Raw genomic sequence first — 23460 nt, forward strand, 5'->3', positions numbered from 1 at the left:
GACAACAGAGCAGTGAAACAACTCCCAAAAGTGAGGGTTAGTATGAATGGCTTCACTAATCTCTTACAACTTTGCTGAGACATCCTGTATCACCACATCTTTACAGTGCCACTGATGCTGTTCCTATTTGTGAGAGCAGGAAAATTAAGTTAAGGTCTCCATTTTCGATCCAATGGATGCTCCCTTTGTCCAACAACCCTCTTCTGACGCAGAGGGAAGACGAAGGGTGGGGGGGCTCCTCCTGAAGCACGAAGTGGGGGCGACAAGGCTGCGGGCCCGGCGCTTCTCCGCTCACCGATGACCGCCAGCCTTGTCACCCGAGGGTCCGAGGGCCGCAGCGAGGGCTCTCCCGTGAGCACACAGGGCCGGGCCGCGCCACCCGCCTCGGAGAAGAGCCTGTGGGCCGGCTGGGACCTCCCTGCCTCCCGGACTGCGGCGCCGGAAGAAAGCGAGTAAGCTGGCAAGCGACGCGGGGAGGGGCAGAAGGGCTGGGCAGGGCCGGGCCGGGCAGGTCGCGCTCCCGCTGCCGCCCGAGCCGCGGCGCAGCGCCGAGGGGCAGGAACCGGCGGTGCGCTCCGACCCCTCCCGTCCAGCAGCGCGCCGAGGGCCACTGCGCATGCGCCGTCTCACCTCGCCCCTCCCCCGCCGCGTGCCGGCGGAAGCGGCGAGGCGCGCAAGCGCAGCTCCCCCTGCCCCTCGCCGGGGCGGGGAACGGTCTCTGCGCAAGCGCAGCTTGGTCGCGGTCGTCCACTCGCCACCGGGAGATGGGGCGTGGCCAGGGGTCGTCATCAGCCGCGCGCCCGCAGCCTCCCTCCCTCCTGCTGCGGCCGAGGGCGCAGGCGCGGTGGCCTTCGGTCACGTGTCGGGCGGGGGGCGGGTCTGTGACGTGCGGTTGCTGGTGTCGCCGGCGGCGCCGGGTCGGGTCGGGTCGGGCCTGGCGGCGTCGCACCATGGCGGTGAACTACAGCGTGAAGGAGGAGGCGGACGGGCACCCCTCGGGCGGCGTCGGGGTGCCAGGCGGCGGGGCGGTGGGCGGTGGCGGCGGAGGGGCCGTGAAGACCCGCAAGCCCGATAACACGGCGTTCAAGCAGCAGCGGCTGCCGGCCTGGCAGCCCATCCTGACGGCGGGCACGGTGCTGCCGGCCTTCTTCATCATCGGCCTCATCTTCATCCCCATCGGCATCGGCATCTTCGTCACCTCCAACAACATCCGCGAGTACGAGGTGCGCAGGGGGCGGGGGGCACTCACGGGCTCCTCCCGCCGGCGGGGCGGGGGGCGGCGGCGGCGGCCGGCGGGGGCCTGGGCCTGGCCGTGCGCCCGGGCGGGATGGTGGTGCGGAAGCCCCCGGAGGCCGCTCGGGGGGCGCCGGGCCGGGCTGGGCCGGGCGAGCCGTGTCAGGGATCGCCTTCCCGTAGGCGGCCGGCCGTTCCTTGCGAAACCTGCTGCCGTCTCTCTGCCGATGCTCGGCGGCAAGTAGAGGCTTTCGTGGCTTCTGTGGTAAACGGACACCTCGCCCTGGCTGTTCCGATTCAGTTTAACGTTTGTACTCTTAACAAACCATCCGTTAATTACTCTGAGGAGACGTTGAGTTTACAGAGTATCCTTCGCACAGCTTGGAGCCTTCCTGTCAGCCTTGCCAGTGCTCCCGAGCAAACTTCCAGGGAAGTTACTGCCGGTATTTAATCAACACAGCCCAACGCAAATTTTGTTCTCAGTAGTACAGAAAGTACGTGCATCTTCCTGGGGATAGCATGGGGCAATAGATTATCTTTAAATGTTTTAAAATAATTGTAGTTTCAGGACAAAACTCTGCGGTGAATGTATTGCTATAGTTCTTAATGTGCGCTAATGATTTGACGTTTTAGATGGTCTATGGGAGACCAGGGTGTCTGGAGTAAACTTAGAAGCAAAGATCGAAGAGTGTGGCTTTTTCTAATTATACTTGCAAAAACTGAGTTATTTACATCTGATAATTAACCACACCACCGCTGTGAAAAGTTGCTGAGTGTTAACTGAAAACTAAACTGTGTGTCACAGTTAGGTCCATTTGATATCAGAATCACTTTGTGTTGTAAGGAAACAACCCAAAGGGCTTAGGAACAACCTTAGAAAGCAAACTGACGAGTATGATTAGTTTCAGTGAGCTAATAGGACCAAGATTGATTGCAGGAAAAAAAGAAAGTGTAGTTGTTTGTTGGATTGCTGTATTGGAGAATATGAATTTTTGTGGATCAAATAATGCTACTCGTCAGAGTAAGCTGTCACTTTCAAATAGTGTTCAAGAACAGAGGCTTGACTAGTGGTCATAATGTGGCAATGAAGCCCAATTAACTAAAGAAATCCTGAGGCAGGCAATGAATGGTATTATATTGTCATATTTCTGTTAAAATGCAAACAGTATTACAGTAAAACCAATTTTAAGGTTCACTTTCCTTTTATGTTAAGAACTAAAATTCTACTCAAGGAGAAAAGCAGAAGTGAATAAAACAAAGCTGAAGTGTATTTTACAGTGTCCAAATGTTGTATGTAAGCATACATTTGAAGAGTAATTGCTTCTTGTGTCAAGGTTTGAGGATATACAGAACGTTTGCAAATTGACACAAGTACTTCGGAGAATATTGCCAAGTTGTCCTGGGCATGTGGACTTTTAAAATGACATGTTATAGTCATATTTAAGGTAAATAAAATCACATGTTTTCAACAGGAGAGAAGTAAAAAAAAAAAAAGCCTTGCTAACTCTTGTTTTTTTGACAGTTGCATTTAAAATAGCTATTTCTATAATAATACAATGTCTTAGATCATAATGAGTATAAGGTAAATATAATTGGATAAATATATCTCCTTTTTTTCATTATGACTGTGTTGATCTATAAGGACAGGAAATGCATCAGAGTTTCATGAGTCCAAAAATGTAAGCAACTTCTTGTGCCTGTATTGCTGCTGTATGCATACACAGAATTTATCTACTATAGTTGCTTAGCAGCTCAGTCATGTATTCCTGTAAGTTCCAGTAGGAGCCAAAAACTAGATGTTCCTACCTAACATGCAGTACGTAAATCCATAGGTGAGCTGGGAGCATGACCGATGCTCCCCTACGCAATCAGATTGCATATATAAAGCAGTTATAGACATTTGGAAACCAGTTGGAAGGTGCTGGCCTTCCACCCTTTCTAATTTCAAGATCGGAAATGGTTTCATTCGTTTGTTTCTTTGTGTGGATTCACTCTTGTATCATCCACCTCACATGAAGCTCTCTCAAGTCAGATCATTAGGCTTTCGTGAGGACAAGAAGGACAGAGTTCTTGACTTCTTAGAGTATGATCAGACAGCCGGGGTATGCTGGTAACAATGGAGAAATTTGGCATTTGTTCTCTGATCCTCATGCATGTTTTCTTAAGTGTTGTAAGGCAGAAAATCTGCGAGTGATATCATTCTAAACGCAGCTGAATTTTAGAAAAAAAAAAGTTTAAATCAAAAAAGGCTTTACAGTTGCAGCAACAAAATGTTGGTCTGTAAAATGCTTCATCTACATTTGGGCTCTGAACACCAGTGAGGGATGCAGTTTAAGACACTGCTGTCACCTTTATGGTTAGCTGAGATACGTCCCTGCTTAGTATGCTGGCTTTTGGTGGTAACTTCCAAAAGTTATTCACAAATAGCTGTAAATTTAGCTCTGGGAGACAAGACATCTAGAAGCTACGTGCAGTGACTAAGCTCTTTTAAAAACTTATTCGGAGGAGGAAACAGAGGTAGTTATTTACACCTACGCACTAGACAATAGCATACTTGTTAAGTGTGTGTGTGTGTGCATATATGTATGTATATATAGTTGCCTGTAAACTTAGTGTGTTGGAATTGAATAGGATGTATAACTTATGCCCCTGAAATACATATTTATGTACAGTTCAAATCACCCTTTCCTGGAACTAGATATTGCAATATCTCTGTGAACTGTGCAGTTCTCATACAGGTGCAAGGACTGAGCAGCAAAATGTAGCTTTTCCATTGATTTCCTTTATAAGCTCTCTTGAATTCAAATGTGGAAGATTTCCAACAGCTTAAGTGTACTAGAATTATAGTGGGTTTTTTCTATAACACTTTCTCACTGTTTCAAAGGGTATAAACAGCCATTTATCTTGGGTTTGAAAAATGAAAAATAGTTCATCTGGGTGGAAAATGAGAATTAGCTGTGTAAATGTCTTTTTGTCCTGTTCCTAAAGCATGAAAGAGTTCTGTATTTTCTGATTTATTTTTTTCTGGAATGGATAAGAAGCATTGACAGAGCATATTAATGTGTGATTAAAACTGAGGAATATCCAAACCATTGTGTAGGGAAGATATATTCATGCTGTGACTGCTGCTGTGAAATGCATAATCATAGTTAAAACACCAGACAGACTTTTAAGGCATGACTAGGAATGAAGAACCGGAGGAAAGTGGATTACTGTTGCATACATCTTCAGTGTTGTGTGCTGTTCCAGTAGCCCCACCTCAAAAATGATACAAAACTTAATAAAACCTACAGAGAGGGATAGCAAAGAGGACCAGAGTTATGGGATTTTATACAAGAAGTGGCCAAGCAGAGTAGGATAAATATGTGACAGTGTATGAATTTTACAAAATAATAAATGATTTGGAGAATATGTATATGCAATAGTTATGTTATTTCTGTACTGCAAACATGTAAATCTACTGAGAAAGACATTAAGAGCCTGAAGAGCCATTGGTGCTGGATAACTTGGATATACCCAGATCAGGGGTTGCTGGGAAGGGCTCACTGTGTGGGTTTGTCATATTCAGCTGCTGGCTGATGCCTGGGGACCTGTGTTCCTGCTGTGGACCCCAAAGTCAGGCCTTCAGTTCTCGAAGTTCTGGTTTCACTGTTTTGTCAAGAAATGAAGACAGATACTTCTATCCCTTTAAATAAGCTCTCTGTTGAATGTAACTTGTAAATGTGGATGCAAAAAAACCCACTTGTGTTGGCAGTTGCTGTACAGGGAAGCTCTTGGCTAGCATTGAGGCTGATAGCACTGGTCAAAAGCATGGTTCTGTTTCAGTATACATCAATTTCATGCTCCACAGAATTTAGTCAATTATATTTTTAAAAGTAAAGTCTTTAGATCTTTTGCAACCTTGGAGTACTTGAGTTTGTTCTGTATCTAAAACTTGTCCACACACTGGAGAACTAGATCAGGATATGGAGGTTTAAGTCCTTTCTAAAGGAAATGCTTGCTTAAGCTTATTCTAGCAGGAAAAAGAACTCACTGATGAACAAATGAGATGCATTGTTTGTTAAGAGCAGGTCTGCTGTAGCTCAACAGAGCTGTTCAGGACTGCTGCCGTAGTGCTATTTCTAGATCAGCATAAACTCAATATCTTGTTCAGCTAAGGAAGCAAAGATTATGTGATCCTTTGTCTCTCTGCCAGCTAATAGCTTCTGAAGCTGACTCGTTTCAGCTAGGCTTGTCAAGGTCTAGGTCTCATCTCTCAGAAATCTGGCAGCAGAGCAGATAGTGATAAAAGTGACGAGGGAAGGGTTGCAGCTTCATAGATATCAAAGAAATTGCAGGAAGAGAAACCTTGAAGAAGATTGAGAAGAAAATAGGCTTCAGTTGTTCCCTGAACCTTGAAACTATGTGTTTGTTTTAGCTAACCTTAATACAGGTATTAGTGTGATTTATGATCTGTCCTAATTCTTGATAATGTCTTTCATTACAAGCATAAATCAGGGCAAACCATTTGCAGCAACCTTTCATAAAACTATATAGGTGTTACCATTCAAATGATATTGCTGTTAAACAGTTTGTTGCCATAACTTGGTATTTGTTACACTGATCTGAGCCTAAATTCTAAATAGGAGGTTCATAGTAAGTGTAGAAATTTATAGGCAGATGGAAGCCTTCTCTGGCTATGCTTGGACCTAGCCTGCTGAGCCCAAGTTAATTATTTCCTGCCATTCACATGCTGGAACTATACGTGAAAGAGAACTAATGTGGTCAAGTGACCAGTTGGCTTGAGTCATAGGGTGAGCTCATAGCTGCTAAGGGTATATTATGCGTACTGTCCGGGTAGCCTGAATGTATAGATTTCAAATACTGCCTTTTTTGAGCAACACTATTAAACCAGATTAACACTGATCATCTTTCTTGTCCATCTACTGGTGTTTTACCATTCCTGGCAAAACAGCACTAGTATCTTCATCTTCCCTATTTTAGGACAGTTCTTGGGAATTAAGTGATTTTTTTTAAAATTTTTTTTAAGTTTTCTGATTAATTAGATGGCTAAAAATGGTCAGTTAAGTTTTCTAATGCAAACCTTTTTTATTCAATATCTAGACTTTTAAAAATGTAACCTCTCTGGAGAGCATGTAAAAGCTCAGATCTGCTTGTCATATAGTGGGTGTTTGGAAACATCAAGTTGTCTGGAGTATCTGTTGTTTGTGTTTTGGTGTGTGTTTTTTTTATTTGCTTGTTTTCTCCAGCAGTAATGGGCTTAACTTTATTTGAGGCTGAAATCAAGCATGTGGACAGAATTACAAAATCATTTAGGTTGGAAGGGACCTCTTGAGATCATCAGATAGCCCTGAATGGGCTTTTGGAGTTGAGGTATAATAAGATTGCAAAATAAGTGCCACGTCAACTCTCTGGCTTATTAATCAATTTTCTTTGCTCTTCCATTGCAAATTAATGACTTTTTTTCTGTTCTAGATTGACTATACAGGAACAGAGCCTTCTAGTCCCTGCAACAAATGTTTAAATGTGTCCTGGGACAGCACAACACCTTGTACTTGCACCATCAATTTCACACTGGAACATTCATTTGAGGTATGTTACCCTGTATGCAAAGTGAAATTAGAACAGTTTATATGGTTTCTTTCATAATCAATAGGAAAGCTGTATCAGTTAAGTCTTTTTTTTTTTTTCTATTTTAAAGGATTACTTCTAGTCTGTGAACTTGGATCTGATTTTTATGTGGCTTTTCAGTAGCAGGGATGAGACGTTTTTTAATGCCTCTGTTTATCAGGAAAGGTACAACATTAAATGGAACGCTTGTGTTTTACACATTTAGATTTACCATATGTGTCATACTTGGCGATTAGATCAGCTATTCCTGCATGATTTACAAAAGCTCGTTTCAGTGAGAATTGGAAATACCAGATAAGTGCTTTCTGACAAATTTGAGGCAAATAATGAGGCTTAGGGGTTTAACATAGGATAAGATAGGTGTTGGGATTAGTGCTGGTGGGTATCATTCTGATAGTTTATGGGCATGATTATACTATTTGACTTCAGGATGCCAGCTTATGTTAGGATAGTACTCTTACGTACTCGGTGTGAAGAAAGGATTGAGGCTTCTGCTTTATGAATGTTGCTGTAAATTAAACACAGAGTTTAAGAGGTTAAAATTTACGCTTTGTGTGAATGAAAACCCCTCTTGCCCCATCTTGCTTCTTGTAGAGCAATGTATTCATGTATTATGGACTTTCCAACTTCTATCAAAATCATCGTCGTTATGTGAAATCTCGAGATGACAGCCAACTAAATGGAGATAACAGTTCGCTACTTGTAGGTATTCATTGGATGTTAATAAGCAGCTAACTTCGGACTATTGCATACATTTCCACATAGCAGTGTATGTAGTTTAATGAGGTAGTAGAATTTTTGTATAACAGAAAACCACCATAAGGAATTAATATTTTTTTATAGAAAATAATTGTGTAATACTGTAAAATTTCATGTTAATAATTTCATTAAGCAGACAGCAATGCAGTACTTCTTTCACTTTGCAAATTTGAATAGTTTTAAACTGTCGTGTTATCAGTAGTGTCTATCTGTATCCATTCTATCTGAAGTTTTTGTTTTCAGTATAAAAGAATATTTGGTTACCTAGCATTTGGGTTGGATATTGCAGCTAAATGCATCCATTTTTGTGGACGCTGGTTCAATATTGAACATCAGTGACAGTGGAAGATAGCAGTACTATGTATTCTGTTCAAGGCACTGTGTAATGTTTAGGGCCAGACCTCTCCTCTAATTTTTAGGAGGAGTGGAAATACAGTTGGGTTCTTGCTCCAGCAAGGATGATTCTCCCTTTTTACCTGTAAACTTTAAAAAAGGGGAGAGTTTCAGAAGGCTATATCTGACGACTGACACAAGGTTTTGGGGGGGCCTTTTTCTGCTTGCATTTTTGGCATGCTGTTGGAGTCCTTGCAACCTTTCATGTTTTATGTTACGCTTGGTTTCTTATAAGTCTTATTTTCTATAACATTGATTTATACTTTAAAAAAATCCCACCTTTAATAAAAGAATATTTGAGTACATCATGTTGGGAAATCGTTTCTATTAAAAGATAAAAGTTCCAATAGCTTCCAAGAAAAGCCTTATTTTTAGTGCGACCATGATGGGATTCTGACTTTATTCACGTTTTATTTAGATTTTATTACTGCTTGTAGAAGAAAATCATGCTAACTACTATTGAATGCTGAAGTATTTGTAGATAACCTGACTTGTGAAAATATTGGTTTGGGGTACACTTAAGATGTTGCACGTTATTGAGGTACTGGAGTGAAAAACAGGTTAGTTGAATAAACTAGCACAGACTCATCTGCCTTTTTTCTTTCTAACTATCAGAATCCAAGTAAGGAATGTGAGCCTTACCGCATAAATGAGGACAAACCCATTGCTCCGTGTGGAGCTATTGCCAACAGTATGTTTAATGGTATGGTAACACTTTTAAGTTATCTCTTAGATTTTTTGTGATCTAGCAAATGTTTTGTGTCGCATTGCAAATTATTCTAAGACCTCGTGGGCTTTTTTGGTTTGAATTAACACATTTTCATTGTTCAGAAAAAAAAATAAATATATTGTACTGCTGTTGCTTTTTTCACAATTGCTGTGAGAATAAGTTTAATCTGATAGTGTACAAAGGATGGAAATATCTCTTGTGAGAAGCTGTTACTGCTGTGGAGTAGAAACATAGATATCATATATGGATAATACACTGCTATCTAATACACATTGATTCAGAACAGCTTGTGATTGTGGCAGGTAGGTAACAAATGCCTTGTCCAGTTCTTTTGTTTTGTTTCTCCTGGAGGTAATTGTTTCGCTGCCCATCAGGATCATCTGTCTAATGAAAGTTTCTTCAACTGGTTTTCTAATTGGATTTTCTCTTTAGATACATTGGAATTATACCGCATTGATAATGACACAAGGATTCCTATTACTTTGATTAAAAAAGGCATTGCATGGTGGACAGATAAAAATGTAAAGTTCAGGAATCCTACAGGAGATGGAAATAACTTAACTGCACTTTTTCAAGGTAAAAAAAAGAAAGATGTGAAATTTTAAGAATAACAAAACACTGAAGTGCATTGTGATCCCAATAAGTTTTACCTCACTGACAACATTTTACTGAATGTGCTAATTAAAAACATTGTGGTTTCCTGAAGAAATCCAAGCTAAGGACTACTCTGTTATCTAGAAAGGTTGTCTTTAAATTATGAAAGTTGCAAATTTCACATTAAAGTGTTTGGGTTTTATCTTTACTGTAATTCTCTTTTTTTTTTAATTCCTGATTTGTTTTTTCACCTTGAATACTGGAAAAAGCCTAATATATGCACTGCTGTTGTGGTTTAACCCCAGCTGGCAACTAAGCACCACAGAGCCGCTCACTAACTGTGCCTCTGCCCAGTGGGATGGGGGGAGAATTGAAAGGGTAACAGTGAGAAAACTGGTGGGTTGAGGTAAAGACAATTTAATAATGAAAAAAACCCAGCCCCATTGTAAGGAGGAAAAAAAAACAAACCACCAAAAAACCCCAAAAACAACCAACAGAGAGGAAAATGAAATCCAAGAAAAACAAGTGATGCAAAAGAAAACAAGTGTTCACCACCGAGTCCCTGAGCAATGGCAGCCCCTGCCTACCTCTACCTGCCCAGTTTTATTCCTGAACACGATGTCATATGGTATGGGATGTCCCTTTGGTCAGTTGGGGTCAGCTGTCCCAGCTGTGTCCCCTCCCAAACTCTTGTGCACCCCCAGCCCATGCACTGGCAGGGCAGTCTGAGGAGCAGAAAAGGCCTTGAGGCTGTGTAAGCAATGTTCAGTAATAAATAAAACATCAGTGTGTTATCAACACCATTTTCATCACAAATCCAAACCACAGCAGGATAGAAGCTACTATGCAGAAATTTAAGTCTATCCCAGCCAAAACTGTTACAACTGCTATAATGCTTGGATTTCACTTGAAAAGAAATCCTGCAGTTGTTTAATCAAACTCTTCATATGGAATTTTCAGTTAAATGTTTCTACTGCTAGGTTGTGCAAAATTTTCTGAAAAACATTCTTTGTGATTAGAAGTGACTGATGTCTCTCACTTGTTAGGTTAAATAAAGTTTGGTAAATCAAAGGTTTTTTTGGCTGCTAATGTCTGAAAATAATCTTCCTCAGGGCTCTAAGGTGTGTGTGTGTGTGTGTTTCTGCAAGGTATATAATAATTTCAGGTTTAACCTGATGTGGGTTTCTTGCTTAGTCACAGCCAAATTACATGTTACCAATGCAATGCTACCCTTGGAAAACAAGATACTTTACCCTAATGCAGTGTAGAATTGTATTTCCAACAAAATTATCAAAAGCATTAGTATGGCATCATCTGAAATATTGTACATAATTTATTTGCTTATGGTCCAGGAAGTGGTAGTCAAACTCTAAACAAGTGAGCAGAGGAGCTATCATCATAATGGAGAACTATCTCACTAAGTAATATTTTGAGACATGTCTTCCTAGCTATTTATAAATGTGTAGGGAAGGCAAATTTGTTTAAACAAATGGACAGTGCTGTTATGAGAATAAATGGATATGCACTACTATTTAAATGCTGCAAAATAAAAAGTTCTTAAACAGCCTAGGGTCTTGCAATAGTAGTGAGCCAACCTGTCTGTTCATACTGTTTAGAAGTTAGTATGTTTTTTTGTAATATTAGAATGAATTTTGGTGAGCCATAGTCCTGTATTTGAAATACTTCGTTGTTATTATTTTTGTTTATTCCTAGGCACAACAAAACCTGTAAACTGGCCCAAGCCAGTGTATATGCTGGACTCGGAGCCTGACAACAATGGCTTTATCAATGAAGACTTCATCGTGTGGATGCGTACTGCTGCTCTGCCAACATTTCGCAAACTGTATCGTCTCATTGAAAGAAAGAATAACTTGCAGCCTACCTTACAGGCTGGAAAATATTCTTTGGATATTGCATACAGTATCCTTTGAAAAACCTTGGAAAGTGGCTAAGGGCCTTAGCTGGATTACACAGGCATATATTTGTGCAAGTTGAAATTGAACTAGCCTTTTTTCTTACCATCTCTAAAACAAAAGATGGCATTGAGCTGTGGTTGAAAATTGGTAGTGAGAATTGTGTAGAATATTACGAACTTTTAGTTCTGTTGAACTTTTTATAGAATTAGTAGCTTTCTAGTGAAAGGGAAATCGGATTGTTTGGGTGCTGTAAAGGAATTGAGAAGCATAGGAAAAAGGAAAGAACAGAGGTAGTTGGTAGTCTAGAAATTTGAGAACTTTAACTTCAAGGTGTAATGACAATATGTAATCAAGGGCAGACTGATTTTGGAAGTCAGAAAAATGCCAGAGCTGTGGGTCAGGTAGGGGTCTGTCATTCTGTTTTGGACAAACTAAAGACTTAGGTAGGAGTGCAGGAGACTAGAGGAGGAGGGTTGTCATAGTTACTGAATTCTTAACATTTGAAAGCACTTAATGATAATTTTTAAATAGCTACTGCAGTATTTTCCTCTGCTGCAAAACTGTGGAGAGTGTATATAAAACTGAATGGACATAAAGAAACATTTTGTGATAAAATATATTCAAAAATTAAAATTTAGATTTCTCTCATTTTACTAAAGCTGCTTTCAAAAACCCATGAAATCATGCATTTATTCTTCCCTTAAAAGGGATTAATATCTCCTAATGTGGCATTTTTCTTGGAGTAGCTGACAATGCCCAGATTGGTCTTGGTCTAAAAGAACAGCTAAATATTTCATGTGTGCACTTTGAGTATTCAAAGACAGCAGTTTGTATTTGGAATATGAGTGAAATGACCCCAGAATTTTAATGTGCTTGACCACATAAGGCTAGATTTGGAAATGTTCTTCTTGTTTTCCTAAATATTTTTCAGATTATCCTGTACACAGTTTTGATGGACGAAAAAGAATGATCCTAAGCACCATCTCGTGGATGGGAGGCAAAAATCCCTTTCTGGGAATTGCTTACATCACTGTTGGGTCCATATGCTTCTTCTTAGGAGTTGTATTGCTGATCATCCATCACAAGTATGGAAATAGAAACACTAGTGCAGACATTCCCAATTAATCTTGCATTCTGAAAACAAATGTACTGCATGTGCATCAAGGCCAGTCCAGAGTGGACCCGGTTTTTCAAAAATAAATCTTTGCTTCTGTCACTTCTGATACTGGGTACATACTTTTTATCTAAAGCTCCCCTTTCCCATATGGATTAACTTTTGAAAGTGATTGGTATACAATTAACTATATTGATTGTTTCTCTGCCTATGTCAGAAACAATTTTTCTGATATTTGCCGCTAACTGGGCAGGCCACATGATGCATATAGCTCCTGTTCCCTTGGTGCATCTGCTGCTTGTTCATGTGCTGTGTAATGTTGGTATGATTCAGTGCATACAGATTGTGTGGAGAAAGACTGTTATAAGATATTGTAAATGGTTAACTTTCCAGAATTCAGATGTCAGTGCTGTTGAAAGGAAAAGTCAAGTCTTAAATGTTTTTCAATTTACTGTCTTGTGTGCATGGGCTATGTTTCTTGCTGAGATTTTAATATATTTATATAAGTTGTTAAATATTTTTCCTGTCTCCTACCCACCTCTGTTGTGTTAAATCCTTTAAGTGCTGTGTAAATTTCAGCACTCTGGATTCTTTGTATATTTACAATATATGTGCCTGGCCAGTAAACTAGCATCCTATGAAAATACCAGAAAACCTATTTGTTAATTATCTGCGTGAGTTCCATTTAAAGATTGTTCTAAATTGGGAAGTGTTCGTTGCAGCTAGAGTCTGCTTTTTTCCCAATTTTCTTTGCTTTGAGTCCTATCCAATACTAGTTTACTTACTGTGCTTGCTGGTTTTGCTTTTTATGAGCAGCTCCAAGCATTAATCAAGAAGAATCTAAAATGTTTTTTCTGTTCACAAATTTGGGTAAATTCCTTTTACTGAAGGAGTTTCCTAACTTTCTTGAGGCATATGTACTCTGAGCAGGCTTTGTTGTAAAGAAATTGTCATACACTTTTTCTGTCTTTAGAGTGAACACCACATTAATTTTTTGCGGTGTTAAGATAGTAAACTATAGAAATTCAAAAGTTGAGAGGGCAGTAACCTCTTTTGGCTGAAATGCAGCTTGAGCTTGCTGTGAAACCTAATTTAAATATTGCAAGTTAGAAGCAATGTGCAGATTAGTGTCTTAAATCAAATTACAGAGGGTTCACTTTTTGGCTCATTAAAAGTTAACTGTAACCTGTAAAATATTACTTTTTGGGTTTTTTTTAGATGATGCACAGAAATTGTAATGTATATGGTGGAGATCACTTTATATGCAACTAGCTTGATAAAGTATTGAGTATATTACAAAAGACCTAATAAATTCTGCAAACCATTTAATAAGATATTTTGTTTTGTTCTTGAACATACATTTATTTTCATCTGGATGAAAAGACGTATTCTTACTAAGTGTGAATGGAGTTTAAGTGAGTTGTATTTCTGGGATTGCATATTTGTTACAAAAAGTTGTTTAGTCATGGTCCAGTATCTTAATCTATAGCCAGCTTTAAGCAATACTGCTAATTTATCACATAAACGTTTTCACTGAATTACTTGTGTAATCTTTTTAAGCTAGCAGTTTTAAGTGTGTAAAGTCTCTATAAACTATGGAATGAGGCAGTGTTTCCAGGGTGCTAGCTTTCTGTAACTCCATAAAATAACTTGTTTGCATAGTACAGTGTGGCAGCATAGGGCTTCTAAGTAGGCAAAAGACTAATTTTATTTACAGTATTGTATTTATGTTGCTGGACTTGAAGAGCAAGGGTATGTACCTTTGATGTTGCAAGGCAGAAAACTGAAACAAAATGCTGAACTTGCTTTCATCTGTAGAGTAGCTGCTAGTCCAAAATACAGTAAGCAAGCAAGTAAGGGGATGTCTCCCAATTACTCGTTATCAAAATATTTTGATTTTTAAACTTTGTGTTTGTCACTTGAAATGCAAATATACTCTACTTCATTCATAATCCCTATCTTCTTCCAAGTAGGAAATGCTGCTTTTTGGGCTGTGTTCAAAATTAAAGTGTTTTTTTATCTGTACCTTAAAATATTTTTCAATGCCTTATCTTTTTTCTACAGACTATAGCTGTCAGTGTTTCTTTGATCTTGAAGTACACCGGGATGAGAATTGCTGTCTGTTTTTTGTTACAGTTAAACTTTTTCTCTGAGAGCCTGTAGCAGTAAATACTTGTCAGGCAACATGCCTGATGGACAGTGTGCCTGAGGAGCTTAAAATACTTATAAGAGCTTAAGATAGTAGATCAGATTTGTAAACTCTTCCTTTCATCATGCTCATTTGTCTTGATGTCATATGGATAGCTGCAGAGACCCTTGGATTTCGTATTTTGTAACAAGTTGCCCATATGTCACGTGTTCAAAGCTGAAACCATGGCTTCCCTGTCTGACACTTCTCAGGGCAGTGTCGCTGTCCTGATGTTCAGTGTCATGTGTTGAATTTGGATTTGACCACCTGTGACCTGGTTCTTCAGTGGCATCCTTCACAGGTATTCACTACCAGGGTTCAGAAATACAAAGAGCAATGCCTTTGCTTTCCGAGTCTTACCCAGCTGAGGCAGTGCCCGAAGTGTGAGATACTATAAGCTTTCTGGAGGCTGCTGCTGTTACAAGGGTCTGCCTATGAACAAATCTTTCCTGGATACAGTAATTTGGGAAACTAGCGTGTGTCTCTTGTGCAAGAGCTCTCCAAACAAATTATCTTGTGTGAGACCAACTTCCTTGTGGTTTCTTGGAAAAATCTACATCCCTGTAACAAAGCAGACTGTCACCTCAGGTATTTTTTTAACCGCATCGGGCTATTTGAGGAGCTGTCAATTGTGCTTTGCTGAGTCAGCTTATAACTGGAATGTGAAAGATCCTTCACAGCCTTTGCCTCCCAAGGTCACACTGGTGCTGAAACTAGGTTCTCAGTAGCATGGGTTTGCTTAAATTATGAATGTTAAACCTTGGAGAATGCAAGTCTTGTCTTTTTTTTTACAGAAATCTGTGAGAGGAAAGGCCATGACAGTCTAGGGTCAAGTAACATCTGCAGGCATATGTATCTGCTTGAATCCATCAAATAGAGCAATGAACATAGCTGGGTTTGGATTGGATTCACAGGAGGCATTATTGACTGCACCTTTCTCTCAGATGCCCTAGTTGCCATGGGAAAATAAGGGTTACAACATCTATAGACAGACAGATGTCCAAGACTGAGTTGAAGTGAGTGTCTGGTGGGAAAATGTGACTGAGTCTATAAAGCAGAATGTACCCACAATTACTTTAAAAAAAGTTAACTGATTTGAATGCAGCTGCTGAAGACAAAGAACAAGGTGTAACCATAGAGTAATCTGGAAGCACTGCAAATGATTCTTGATCTTCAAAGTTCCCGTGACAAGAATATGGTTTCTGATCTTGCCTGAAAATTTGTGACCTACCCTTGGTACTACATATGTTTGTTTTTTATAGAAGTTCAATATTTGTGTTTCCTGGGGTTGTTCCCTGTTAGGAAACTAACTAGCTATGATGAGTTAGCAACAAAGAGGGCAACAACACAAAGGCCTTCAGGAAGGCCTGCAGTATCAATCTGAAAATCAAGCCAGTCCCATGAGGGTTTTGTATTGACCTAGTAAAAAAAAAAAAAAAAAAACCAAACACCCCCACCCCCCCCAACCCCAAAACAAAACTAACACCCCAAAATGTTCCACATATCAAATACCTGTCTGTATTGAACAGCCTGCTAAAAATTCTCACTTTTCAGAGTAGGAGAAAAAAATGTGAAAATCTAAGCTAATTTTATTCTTGCTCTTTTCTTAGCAATGTGGCCAGTTTATGGAAGAGGCAATGTGAAAATGGATTCTCAGGTAGAAAGACCAGTTGCAAAAACTTCTTTTTTTGTAGTAGTAGTATTAAATTTTCCTCAGATCAGCAGAAGTATTTTCATGTAAAAACACGCTGCATTCTAGCTCACAGAATGTGTTCTGATCACTGTACTGCCTTCTGAGCCTAAATGTTAAGTCTAATCTTAACAGTTTCAATTAAGACTAAAGTCCATTATGAAATGGCCTGATAAGAATTAGCAGGTTCTTATAAGACCTGAGTCAAATAAGAAACTACCTTTCTATCGGCCTTCCATTCCAAAACTGCTCAGTCTGTGTTTGAAAATAAAGTAATACTGTCCATCATCTGAATTATACCAACTGTTGCTAGAAAGCCTGAAGTTGGGAAATTACCTTTCCCCTTTCCTGTTGGGAATGAAATAAAGATGAATAAAAGTGTAAGTCAATAATGAATGAAACTCAAGTTTAAAAAAAAAAAAGAAGGTGGAGTTCTTTCTCAACAGACCCTGATTTCAGCTAAAGCTGACATAAGAAAACAATTCAAGCAAACTGAATACCAGTTTAATTGAATTTGTACCTGAGGATTGTGCCCAAATCTTGCAAAATAAAATAGTGAGATGTTTTAAGTAGTGTTAGAGGGCCAGGAATGTAATTAATGACCTTATTAATTCTGTTATGAAAATGGTAAATATTGGACTGTGATATTCCTGGAAGAAATGAAAATATGATTGTCTCCAGGGTTGCGTACTGAGGCCTGGAGTTACGTGATTGAAGTTAGTGAATGCTTCACAATAGATGCTTGCAAACTTCACAACAAATCTTTGTTCTTTCTGTCAGTAAGTTCTTTGAATGCAATTTTAGTGTATTATACAACTCAGAGTAACTTGGAAAATGGTTATAGTAAGATAGAATACAGCATGTTTTTCTCTCTTCATACACAATGTAGCTTTTAAGTGGGTTAGTCAATTATTTTGTTTGCAAGAAAAAATTAAACCAGTGGGCAGGCAAGACTGAGGAGGAGGTTTTAAAAAATTTTCATTTTCAGCTGTCCTGCTGCACTGGGGGTTTCCACTTTCAAAGTTGGTTGGATGTTAAGTTCTTTGTGTGATCTCTTTAGCAGGGTTTACATACCCTTCTATTATGGTTTAAGAGGTAAAACTTTTTTTTGTGATGAATGCTTATTAACATATAGATTAACAGCCCTGTTTTCATTCTGGCTTAAACAATGAGTTTTGATTTAACAATTTTATTATTCTTCGATACAGTGTATGCAAAAGTTACTTTATCCAGTTAGGAAAAATCAGTCTGAGTTTGTTTCTGGTGAAATCTCTTCACCCTGAGGTGGCAAGTTGCTATTTCTCTTTCCCTCAAGTTTTCCTTTCTTAATAAATTAGTCAACACTGAAGACACCAGCTGTGCCTGCTCTGAGCCATCTTGTAGCTTTGATTGGTACGTTACATGCCAAGCTTTAAGTATGGGCTTTCTGTTGTAAAGTGTATTTTGAGAGACAATAGCACTGAAGTTCAGATTCAGACATACCAGGAAATGGTCCACACAGGAGAAATTAAGCAATAGTAATTTCTCTGGAGATCATTTCACCAGTGTCTAAATACAACTGAGTGTTGTATAAAAATCAGAATACAAATATTATATGCACTCACAAGATGAGATTGTGAGAGGATTGAATGGAAATCTATCTTGCAGTAGTAGTAATGTATTCTGTTATTCTGTAATAGCACTGCTTGAGTGTTTGAAAACTATTTGTTAAATAATGCATCCAATTTCCTCTGTTGTTACAACACATTTCTCCATGACTATGCTTTCTAAATGGTATTTTTAATATTCTACTCAGCTAAGACTATACCTATAAATACTTCATCTTTTGTGTTTTTAGTTTCTTTCTGGGGCAGCTCATCAGTTTGAGAAGTGCTGTGCTTTAAGATCCTTGTTATTTCCATACTAGATTGAGCACTAATTTGCTGTGTTTGACACACATTATTCATTGTGAGGTTTGGCACCAGTGCAAAAGCAGTGTACTGCCAAAAACTGAGTGTACTGCAACTACAGCAAAGACAGGAAATAAGTGTTCCTGACAGCGTTGTCTTTCAGCCTAAGGTTGAAGCACTAGAAGATGCAATCATGGGGCTAGATCTGCAATGCAGAAAAAACACAGGCTTCTCAGAGCACTTTCTTGAAGGGCAAATAGATTCTTCCTTTAGAAGTGAGTAGGCTTGCATTTCATACAAATCTGGCATTACTTCATTGTATTTATACATTGTGAAATATGAACTGAAGTTGGGTTTTTTCACATGCAGAGTACTTAGTATCCCTGTCCCTGCTGCTAATGGAGTTTGAGGCAGTGGGCAGGTGCATGTTTTAGTTGGTTTTTGGCCGAACGTGATGTCGAGGGAGTCCATATGAACACAAGGAGCCCGTGGTGGTACTCACTGGGGACATGCTTCCAGCCTTCTGCACATCTGAAACTTTTTAATGAAAGGTGATTTTACAATCTGTGTTGCAGCTCTGAGGGATGTTTCATGGATTTGCTCAAGTGCCCTTTGAAGGCTGGGAAGTGGCTGGCAGCCACAGGATCCTGTGGCAACAAAGTTCCCCCCTTTGTGCTGCATGGCGTGGAGAAATTCAAGCCCCCTGGTTTGAAGCTCCGCCTAGCTGCCTCTGGTTACTGCCCTGTGCTTGGTGCTGGAGCCGTTACTGCTCCCGCCTCACCTTCCCTACCCCGCTCTCGGTGTCGTGGGGCTCATCCCTGGTTCCCGGGCCCCAAACCCGGACAAACATCCCATCAGAGCAAACATCGAACCGAACTCGTGCTCCGCGGCACTGGGCTGCCGCCGCCCGCTGACGGCTCCTACTGCGGCTGCCCCCTCCCGCTGCCTCCCCCGCCTCAGGGCGGGGACCCTTCTACGCTGCGGCGCCGCCCGCCGTCGTTGTTTTACTGGGGAAAGATGGTCGTGGGATTGTGAGGAGGGGGACAGCCGTTCTTAGACCAGCCTGGGCACAGCCGCGGCGCGCTCCCGCACCAGCCCGCTCCTCCCCCGTGCCCTGCGCGGCAGCCGGGCTCGCCGCCGCTGCCATCTTCTCCCGAGAGACCGCCCCCCGGCCGGGAGGACTGAGGCGGCTAGCGGGGCGGGGGGGCGCTCTAGGCTCTGCGGCGGCGCTCTGGCCGCGCCGCGGGGCGGCCTCTGTGGTACCACCGGTGGGTTGGGCCGGGGAGCTGCTTCCGCTTCCGCTGCCCTTGTTGCCGGCGGGAGGTGACGGGACCAAGAGCCGCGATGTGGCGGAACCTGCTGGTGAGGCCGCGGGGCCGGGCTGGGGAGAGCCGCCCGTTACCGCCGTGGCCAGCGCTGTGTCAGCCCGCCGCGGGGCTGCTGCTGCCGGCGCGGCGCGGGCAGGGCGGGGGTGCGTGTGGGCTCCCTCAGGGGCTGTCGGCGCCCTCCCGGGCGGCGGGACTCGGCAGCCCGGTGACCGCCCTGCCGGCCGCGCTAACGGCGGGTGCTGCGGAAGGAGCTGCCGAGGCGCGGGGGGGGGGGTGTGTGTGTGTGTGTGTGTGTTATAGTTCAGGTCCAGGCCCACTCGCTCCACCTAGTGCTGAGCTTTAGGTACTGGAAGGGATGGGAGTTGTTAGCGGGTGTAGGGTACGCGTAGTCCATCTCTAAGGAGGTGAATTTTATAGTGTGTTTATTTGGGGTGGGTGAGGGGAGGACGTGTGTTGTTTCGTTACTTATAACCAGCGTCATCTGGATGTTTTCGCTCTAGTTGCGTTTTTAGTAGTGGTAATTTCGTGGGGGAGTATCAGTGTTATCAGTGTTGTTGAAGGAGGCTGCTGGCGGTTTGGAGGTACAGCTGGCTTTTAACTTTGAGAGTTGACATGTTAGCGAAGGCAGACTTGGAGCCATCAGAAGAATTATAGATCATTGGTTTTGGTGGACTGGCTTGTGCTAATGAGCGCCTGTATGATCTGACTATGAAAACAGATTCTAGCTTAGGATGCAGCAGGGTGTCTTTAAATTCTGTGTTTGTGTGTATGTGGGGTGCCTTCTTGAGCATTGTGAAGGTTAGCTCCTGTGCTGGTGGCTAGCAGGTGAACTGCAGCTATGACAGAAGATCCTTGTCTGCACAGACATGTTTGTCTTAAATATTATTATCCCCATCACTAGAGTCAGACACAGCAAATGGTGCCTAAAACTGAGATCTAAGGGGCAGAGGTCGAGATTTCCCCCGAAAGGATGTGCTAATTGTGAAGGTTATCTGTTGTATCTTACTGAAAGTAATTTTCCTGAGTTTTTCTTTTTAGGTAACCAGTTAATCAGTCCTTTATGTAGTCTGGTGAAAGATTGACTGAATTCAAAACCAGTGGGTTTTGGTGAAGTTTGGTTGGTTGGTTTGTCTGTTTTAAAGACTTTATTTTCTTCCTGTCCCTTCTACTTCTATCTTATTTTTAAAAGAACCTATTGCTACCCAGTGTAGATATAGCTGAAAAATACAAGTTTTTAAAACACTGTTTATCATTTATTTCAGGGTCTTCGCCAAATTTCCCAGAGGACCATAAGTACTGCTTCACGCAGGCAGCTTGAAAATAGAGTTGCCGAGAAGCAGAAGCTTTTTCAGGTATTGTGTGAGCACTGATAGTAGAATAACGAGGTTTTAGAGATCATGGTTGCATACGTTTTGTTTCAAAAGAACTGGTGAAAGTTCTCTTTACATCTGAGGTGAGCTCTTGAAATCAGTTGTATGACTACATTGTTTGAAGTCAGCAGTTATTTTCTACAGAGATTAAGAGTATTTGTACATGCATACTTGACTTGCTGACTCTTTAGGTTTTTTTACCTAGTAAAATGATTTTTACCTGAGTTTTGATGAATAGTAGGTACTGTACAAAGATAAAGTACTCTGAAATGAGATGAGATGGGGGAGTATGTCCTAAGAACGAATAAACAGCAAGTGAGAGGACAGAAGTACAGTGAAAAGTTAAACCTGCAATCTTACAGCTATATCTATAGCTCACAGATGAGCCCCATAATTCTTAATGAGGATGTGGTATTATTGTACATCTCAGTTTTGAAAACAGTGAAAGTTTTAAGGGGTTGGATTCACTCCTAGAAAATTATTGAATCTTTAAAAATCATTTCTGAATTACTCTCTTCCTGACTGATGGGACCACCGAGTGAGAAGTAGTGGTTCTTCAAATGCCAAAGCAGTGGAGACTTCAGAGCATACTCCCAGCTGTGAGCCATAACCTGGAGCAGTAGCTTTCTACTGAGAATGGACTAGACTGGGCTTCGGCGCTGTGAAAGGGAAAAAGTGTCTTAGAAGCCCCAGTTTAACAGTTTTTGTGTCTTGTTGCTTTCCTTTCCCCTGAAAGAGAAAGCCAGTCTTGTGGGGACAGTGCTGAAGGAGCACAGTGTTCATTACCAGCCAAGGGGTGGTGGGATGTTGGTGATGGGTGAGGTCAGAGGTTCTGTGTCTGCTGGCGGAGATCTCTGGGCGTATTTTTTCCTCTTCCCTTTCCTTTCCTGTGGGGCAGCAAGTTAAGCTGGGCTGGGTTGCAGGTCACCAGCGCTGGAGGCCAGCTTGAATTCCAGAGCAGCATGAACTTGCTGGCAGGGGTAAAGATCATGTGGATCTGCTGTCTAGGAATTTTACTTCGGGTGGAGCAAACTAATTTCCTGTATGACACCAGGTGACAGTAGAGGCTCCTCCCCTTGTCGCTCCTTAAGCAGGGATTGACTGTGCTGGAGACAGATGGGAAGTTTCTAGGGCTGGTAATCATATCCTTTGCACCAGAGGGGGCTGGCAACCGGTGTCAGAGGTGTTTAGGCATCCGCCAATCACTGCCTTAGAAATGAACGTACACATCATTTACTGTACTTCCCTAATGAGTGATCACCTGATAACAGAGTGAAAGCATGAAAGACAAAGCGGAATCTAAATAAGGTTCAGTGTCTTTTGGGAGTTGGGAAGATAATTTGGGGAATTAATTCTTGTTCTGGGTAATTTTAGTTATATTAACACAGTATTGCAAGAATTGTACTTATATAGTTTCTTTTTGTCACTTGTTTCCATTAGGAGGATAATGGCATCCCAGTGCATCTTAAAGGTGGTCTAATGGATGCTTTGTTGTATAGACTCACCATGGGTCTTACAGTTTTTGGTAAGGCTACTACTAAAACATTTATGCTTTGGTACAATTTCCAACATGCTGATATTAAAATACTTTTTCTTTGGTACAGTCTCCAACATGACCAGTGTTTCCTCTGTAAATTAGTGAGGCAGTTCCTTTAGTCTGTTCTTAGAACATGCAAAATGCATGCAGAGAGGGGAAAAAAAAATTGGACATACTATGTATTTATTTGTGTTTTCTCAAGTTTAGCTTTTCAGATGGCTTTTTTTTTCCCTGACTAATAGTACTATGGGCTGAATACTCCTTCAGAATTCATGTATGATGATAGAAAAGTAGAACTACTTAGAAAGCTTATTCTGAAAAGGGGTAAAATGTAATTACAGCACATACATATACTAGTTTTCTCATTAGCCTGACTCTTTAGTGCTAGGTGATACTTGATGTGCTGAGGTTTCTCACGTGGTGAAAATGAGCAGAATATATCCAAACTTTATGATAACTGTATATACTTAACCTTTACATTGCATGTGACATAGTTTTGTAATAACCTCTAACTTAAATATGTTAATCTAATGGATTTTCAGTTCGGTAACTTTAAGAATGAGTAACCATTACTTTACGGTCATCTGTGTAGGTTCCACAGACATGCTTCTCCCCCCCTTTTTTTTTTCCTCTTTCTTTATTTGTATGCAGTCTATGAAGAAGTATTTAAGAATTTTTTTTTTCTCTAAAATATGAATTGCCAAAAAAAATCATTGAAATGTGGCTATGGAAATGTGTCTGAATTGCAGCTGCTTATTGTTAATATTTCTTCTGCAACAAGCTGGGAAAGGAAATCTGACTTGAAAGGAATTCTGTTTGCCATTCTGAAAATATCTTTTCTGTCTCTTAATTCAGGAACAGCCTATGTTATTTATGAGCTGTGTGTCGCTTCAATGCCCAAGAAGCAGAAATGATTCCAGTTCAGGATGCCTCAGGGACTAGCATCTCTTCGTCCAATTCCATGTGACTACAATGGCAGCTTATGCTTACTATAAGCATCTGGCTTAATGCTTGGAATCATAATTTAATTGTAACATGTTAACTGCAATGAATAAAGCAGTTCTTGTGTTGTGGTGGTCTGGACTGTA

The 23460-nt window shown here is 41.1% G+C and overlaps 2 protein-coding genes across 2 annotated transcripts; both read left to right on the forward strand.

Annotated features, from left to right (window-relative positions):
- Nucleotides 1-894: 894 nt before the first annotated feature.
- TMEM30A (transmembrane protein 30A) lies at nucleotides 895-14274 on the forward strand. Its single transcript, XM_074819740.1, has 7 exons — nucleotides 895-1223; nucleotides 6709-6825; nucleotides 7459-7566; nucleotides 8632-8719; nucleotides 9179-9322; nucleotides 11054-11260; nucleotides 12188-14274. The coding sequence occupies exons 1-7, from the start codon at nucleotides 951-953 to the stop codon at nucleotides 12379-12381; spliced, it is 1131 nt and encodes a 376-aa protein (XP_074675841.1). The 5' UTR covers nucleotides 895-950; the 3' UTR covers nucleotides 12382-14274.
- Nucleotides 14275-19345: 5071 nt separating this feature from the next.
- Nucleotides 19346-23444, forward strand: COX7A2 (cytochrome c oxidase subunit 7A2). Its single transcript, XM_074819741.1, has 4 exons — nucleotides 19346-19499; nucleotides 20728-20817; nucleotides 22276-22360; nucleotides 23228-23444. Exons 1-4 carry the CDS (start codon nucleotides 19482-19484, stop codon nucleotides 23284-23286), a joined length of 252 nt encoding a protein of 83 aa, XP_074675842.1. The 5' UTR covers nucleotides 19346-19481; the 3' UTR covers nucleotides 23287-23444.
- The last annotated feature ends 16 nt before the right edge of the window (nucleotides 23445-23460 follow it).

Source organism: Strix aluco, chromosome 3 (genome assembly GCF_031877795.1).
Source record: "Strix aluco isolate bStrAlu1 chromosome 3, bStrAlu1.hap1, whole genome shotgun sequence".
In the NCBI taxonomy this organism is placed as follows: domain Eukaryota; kingdom Metazoa; phylum Chordata; class Aves; order Strigiformes; family Strigidae; genus Strix; species Strix aluco.